The 6,412-nt window shown below is 37.7% G+C and overlaps 1 protein-coding gene across 1 annotated transcript; it reads right to left on the bottom strand.

The window, feature by feature from the left end:
* Window positions 1-1,009: 1,009 nt before the first annotated feature.
* On the bottom strand, window positions 1,010-4,065 carry KCNE2 (potassium voltage-gated channel subfamily E regulatory subunit 2). The gene is made up of 2 exons (XM_032219163.1): window positions 3,880-4,065; window positions 1,010-2,131 (listed from the first exon to the last, which is right to left on the bottom strand). The coding sequence occupies exon 2, from the start codon at window positions 2,113-2,115 to the stop codon at window positions 1,747-1,749; it is 369 nt and encodes a 122-aa protein (XP_032075054.1). The 5' UTR covers window positions 2,116-2,131; window positions 3,880-4,065; the 3' UTR covers window positions 1,010-1,746.
* Window positions 4,066-6,412: the final 2,347 nt, after the last annotated feature.

Here is a 6,412-nt window from a genome sequence, read left to right as displayed (position 1 = left end):
AGGTTCGTCTGGGTGGAAGGCCCCGCGGCGGTTTGCGCGGGGGTTTTCAGCTGGAGGCGTTCGATGTCAGCCGTGGATTGTTCGGAGAGCTCCGCTGCTCGCGTGGTCTCCACGGCTTGCACCAAGGTGATTTTGTGGTTCCGGAGCATTCGGCTGCGCAGATGCGCGTCGCGGACCCCGCATACAAACTGCTCTACGAGGTTCTCCTCCAGGTCTGCAAAATCGCACTGGGCGGCCACGGTGCGCAAAGCCTCTAGAAACTGGCTGATGGATTCGTTGGGCTTCTGCACTCGGCGGCGGAAGGTGAAGCGGCGTGCGATCAGAGAGGGTGAGGGAGCGTAGTGGTTCCTCAGCCTGGACATCAGCTCGTCCCACCCGAGTTTGTAGGCTGGCCTCGGGGCGGCCAGGGCTCTCGCAGAGGCGAACATGGAGGGCTCACAGCAAGACAAGAAGAAACTGCATTTCTCCTCGTCGGTCTGTGCCTGGTTCCTCGATGCGATTAAGTAGCACTCGAAACGCTCCATGAAGCCGTCCCATGATTCTCCGGCGGATCCGAATGGCGCGAAAGGAGGAAGCGCCGATGCCATCGTGGTGTGGAGCCAGAGAGGGGGGAGGAAGAGGGCGGAGAAAATTTTGCGTTCGCTGCCGGAGTTCTCAGCCTGAGATAACGTTCGTGCTGATTCAGACGCGGTGGCAGCTGGCTTGTTCTACTCCGTGGTCGCGGGAATCGGTATCCCACCTTCGTCGCCAGTTTTGCATCTTGGAGCGAAGGGACGGGGACGCGACAAGCGGGTATGCAACAGCAACCTTTATTGAGATCAGAGTGACTACGATTCAACGTGGCGTGGTTCGCGCCAAACATTTATACCCCCGGGTTTGAACGAGGAGCCAATGGGGCGTCGAATAGCTCGACCAATCGGGGCGAGGATTGAACCGGCTCCGCCCGGGAACCAATCAGAAGGGGAGTCCTTTATCCCCGCGCTTGTATTTCCCGCGCTAGTATTCAACAATCTACTAGCATTGGTAAGCTTTTGAATTGTTAGCTTGTCAGGAGCTTGGGCAAGAACAGGAGCTCACCCCATTACATGCTTCTTGGCTCTCAAATTGCCAGTCTTTTAGTCTAGAGACCCAGAGATAATTATTGCAGCTTTTTTCTCTCTTCCTGGGTGGCAGATTCCAAGGGTTTTACTGAGCAGGAAGGGTTCACTTACAGCTTCATGAAGAAGGACAGAGTTGGAGATGACAGAGTTTTGGTCCTCTGGTTTCGCAGGGTAGTTGAAGCACACAGACAGAAAAATAGAGTGGTGGTGATGGTGGTGAAGATTAAAAATCCCTCTAAAAAGAATATCATGGTGTCTGGGTAGAATCATCCGTTTTCTTCAACAAAGCAGTCAATGTATTTTTATAATTTGTTATAATTTCTTTGAAGAATCTTCATTTAATCACTCAATCTTGTAAAAATTCTTAAAAGAGTGCCTAGAATTTCAGAATGTAAACTAGCTTCCCTAATTTAACCCACTTTGTAATTTCTTGAGCTGATGAAGATGTCTAGAAAGCTTTGTTTTGATTTCAGTATGTGCATAGTTGGTTACTGCTCTGCCTAGATATTGAATCTTAATAATTAGATATTGAATCTTAATAGTTAACATTGAATATCCTATAATTATGTATAGAATACAAGTTCTAGCATACTCATTTAAAGCCATTAAATTAGGGATCCCAGTTACTTAATTCAGTTTTTGGTGATTATGGATTACATTTGCCCTTTGCTCCACAATTTTCATGGACAATGGCTTTAAGATCATCTTGGAAAAGAATCTGGTTTTTTAGCTTTTCGCTCCAGTCATCCACAATGTACTGATGATAAGGGTCATTGGAATGCTCTTGTCTCTTTGATTTCACTGTGCTTATTAAAATTGCCACAATAATAAAAGAGAAGATTCCAATCATTACCATAAGATACAAAATTACATAATCTAAATTTTCAGCATCAACGCGATCTTGCAAAGCATTTTGTTTAATTGTGGTATTTCTGTGCCAATTGTTCATATAGTCAATGAAAATCTTCTTGAAAGTCTCTTCCAGAGAATGGGTGAAGTTTTGCAAAGCAGCCATATTTCAGTTAACTAACCTGAAAAACAAAAATGTGTGTCGGTCATCTATATATGGTAGAATTCATAAGAATTCACAATTATATTCAAAGAGGAATATATAGCATTTGTCTATAAAATATCTGTGTTCATGCTTATTGGAAATTTTTGGAAATATAGTCCCAGCACAGCATGTTGAGCAAAGCTAGAAAATAAAGAAAAACCTGTATATGCAGCTACATTTATATAAATAGATAAAATGGACATGCTTGCATTTTAAATTCAGAATATCATGGATCAGCCATAATTAGAAATTAATTTTTGATTGTACTCAGGAACAGGCCTTTTAGAGAGCTGCAGCAGACCAGCTGTGACTCAGGGCAGACTGGAAAACAAGCAGAGTGTACCTGGCTTGGTATTAAAATGGCCTTGAAGTTAATTTATTATATTTGCAAAGCTTCATTGCAGTGCCAACTTTAACAATGTTGTAAACATTTTAACCAAATGAAGTTTAACATTTGTAGTTTAACATTTTTTTTAAAAGACTTTGAAATTTTACAGGCTTCAGGGATTATTTTTTCAAGGCTGTATCAATATATTTTTCCAGCATAAACAAGGTTATAAGGTATTTTAACAATGAAAAACAATTATTGCTAGAGTATTTAATGTATGCTATTGTATGAGAATAACTTCTATTTGTCAAGCGTTACCAAGAAAATTTGTTCTTCTGTAATTGAATTATACCAATACATTTTAACTTATAATTATTTTTTTTTTAGGAAAACAATATATTGATGCTCAACTTCTCCAGCCCATTGCTGGAGAAGTTGCACCTAACTAGAATAGCTGACTGGGCACTTTAAAATGTCATAAGAGTGCTTTGAGTCACAAAATTATCCATTTTACATGTAAAAAGAAAAATAACTTCAAACTTTTCTTTAAAAAAAAAACAAGCTCTCATAGCCTTAATCACAATTTATAATAACTGATAAGGTTACCTGATTTTGTCATATTCATTTAAGTAAAAAAAGTACACACTATCTGTGAGCACACTGGGAGATTTCCTGATCTCTGAAATACTTTATAGGAGCTTGTCTGTACCAGCTATCATGTAAATGTACTGAAGGCTTTACCCATTGGTACCTTTTGGAAATAGTGTAACTACTTTTTTGTACCAGCCACATCTATGCAAAACCATTCTCTGAGAATGGAAAGTGTAATAAAATAATTCATTCTGGTTGTCTATATAGTATATGGCATATTCTGCTGGCAATTTTGTACGGGTCAGATTGTCACTTAATCCTTGGAATAGATGAGTTATTCTATCTACCCAATTAAAAAGCAAAGAGAAACCTACTGATGTTTGTATGTCCTGCAGTTTGCCCTTCAAAATGTTGTCTAATCTAATTGTAATTTAAAAGCCTTAAAAGCTCTTACTGAATATCTTGTTCCCTTCCTCAACCTTCATTTCACTTTGCCATTTATATTTCAGTTGTTGGACCTTATTATGTCTCTGCTATTAAAAAGTTGAATGCCAGTAACACATTTCATATATTGAGTTAAAGTGACATGTAGTCTCATTCAAATGGAAATCAGTGGAGCTGAAGAGCATAATGAAGTATGAAGAAATTAGAAACTAACTCATCACATTCTTTGCTTAAGCATTTTATATCTCAAAACTTTGCTCAGTTTTTTATCTATCCTGACTCGGTATATTATTTTTCTTGCTTAATTTCAAATTAAAGTTAACACATTTAAAGAAAATTAGTTATTGTTACAAAAGACTTACCTCTTCTGGATTTCTATGTAAAAAGATATTAGTAGTAAAGAATATGTACTTATTAATGCTGTTGTGATATTCTTTAGGAGAACAGGGAAATCATCAACCAGAAGAATCCATCTTGTTCTATGAATAATTGCTTCATTGTAATCTGTCTTTAAAGTAGATGTATTCGTACATTTAATCTCACTGGGAAGTTAAATATTGGCTTACTCAACAAGTAACCTTGATGCTTGGAGAGGTACATAAAATACTTTTGGACCTGTAAATTATCGGAATATAAAAATTTAAAGTTACAGTCATGTTTTTACACTCAGTGGTTTTGTATTAGACAATATCCCTATTGAAATTGTAATAGTGTGGCTTATAATTGAAATTGTAACTTTCAGTGGGAAGGAAGTAACTTTAAAAATAAAACAGAAGGGTGGTCACATTAATAATATTTTTCTTTAAAAGAAGTCTTTTTTTTACACTAAGCTGTTTAAAGCTCTGTTTCCCCAACCCACTGTTTTTAGAAAAATATGTGAACTCCCATTACTTCATCCAGTAGAGTTACTGAATATTTATATGCTTTTAAAAACATGAAATTTTCTGGATAGGACATGCCCATCAAATTCCAATTTGTTTCAAGCAGCTACAAAACTTTAGATCAGTTGGGAAACTTTTGTGGTTGCAATTTCCTGGTACCGATTTACTTTTTACTTTTTGAAGTGGGCTTTATTCAATAGAGTGGGGAAAACAAAATGGGGTTGTCAAGGGTACTCCATCCAAAAGCATTTTTGCCTTTTCTCTACATTTTCTCTGCAAGAAAATTACAGAAGATGAAGTGGGGGAGTGCAAACCTCTGGAACTCTCATAAGAGTAAGTGAATAGAGGTAATCCTCGGCTTACAACAATACATTTAGTGACCATTCAAAATTACAACGGCCTGGGAAAAGTGTTTCGTGACTAATTTTCACACTCATGACCATTGCAGTTTCCCCATGGTAACATGGTCAAAATTCAGATGCTTGGCAAGGGAGTCATATTTATGACAATCATAGTGCTTTGGCATCATGTGATCACCTTTTGCGACCTGACAAGCAAAGTCAATGGGTGAACCAGATTCACTGTCATAACATCATAACAACTGCAATGATTCAGTTAAGAACTGTGGCAAGGAAATCATAAAATGGGGCAAAACTCACTTAACAGATGTTTACTTAGCAGCTGAAATTTTGGGCTCAATTTTGGTTGCAAGTTGAGGACTGCCTATACAGAAGGTTGATTGCACAGTCTTAGCTGTGCAGATTCAAAGATTCAAAAGGTTTGAATGGAGATCTTTTTAAACTCCATCATGATCTGGTGAGCTTAGCTCAGTTTCAGCTGACTAAAGAAAGGATGGCTATATAGGTAGTTTTTAAGTGTGAAAAACAGTCATTTCACTTTTTCAGTGGCATTGTAACTTTAAATGGTCACTAAATGAACTGTTGTAAGTCGAGGACTACCTGTAGTTAAAGGATTGGCTGGGGAACCTCTGTGTGCTGCAAAAGAAAATGAGCTCACATGCTTTGCTCACCTTGTTTTAATTTTTTCTTATTTTCATGTTTTCAATTGATCAATTTATTCTGCTCTTTAAACTGCTCATTCCAAGTGATTTATAATTCACAAATTGAATGGAAAAGATATAAAATATATATAATTGTAAGCCTGTTTCTTTATTAACTTGTTTCCTGTAATTTCAGGTTACTTTTTTTTTAAATTGCACGTGCCTATTTCCCATAATTTTTCTATTTGCTGCTTTCTGACATATACTACTTCAAAAAGCTCAAACTAAGAAAGCTTAATGTTTTGTTGTTTGTTTGAGCTCTGAGCTTGGCAATTTGGTTGCAAACGTTTCATCCTCATTCGAGGAGACATCTTCAGTGCGCTTTGGATTGTTCGCTTTGTCAATCCAAAGCGCACTGAAGATGTCTCCTTGAATGGGGACGAAACGTTTGCAACCAAATTGCCAAACTCAGAGCTCAAACAAACAACAATCCACAACAAACCAACCCAAGCTACTAATATTTCAGCTTAATGTCAATTGAGCAAATTTTATCTCCTTCACTTATTAGTTTAATTTCTTTCTGTGTTGAATTGGGATTTTATTGCCTCAGTCAAAAAACAAGGAACAACTTTGCTTTTGCTACATTTCTCTTGTAAAATCTGTGTAATATTTAATTTTATTTTAAACTTTAAGCTTTCTGCTATGACTCCCATTTAACTTACTTCAACATTTGAATTCAGATGGAATGTGTTAGTGTTTATGATTATGATTTTCTGGGAATCTAATTTGGAGAAAAGCCCACAGCCCTGTAAATACTGCAGAGCAAGCGATTTGAGAAGTATGGTTTTGGACATATCTGAGCACACTGGCTTTTGCAGATCTGAGGCTGTCCTTGACTTTTTAAATACTAGAAACCATATCTCATCATATAATCATGATTGAGAGGATACCTTTAATTTATTTAATTGAAGGGGGGGTACTCATACTCAAGGGTGGTGCAAATTCTCCAGATTC

Source organism: Thamnophis elegans, chromosome 6 (assembly GCF_009769535.1).
Source record: "Thamnophis elegans isolate rThaEle1 chromosome 6, rThaEle1.pri, whole genome shotgun sequence".
Taxonomy (NCBI): domain Eukaryota; kingdom Metazoa; phylum Chordata; class Lepidosauria; order Squamata; family Colubridae; genus Thamnophis; species Thamnophis elegans.
The sequence above is the reverse complement of the archived record's forward strand: the minus strand, read 5'-3'. Positions and strand labels throughout refer to the sequence as shown.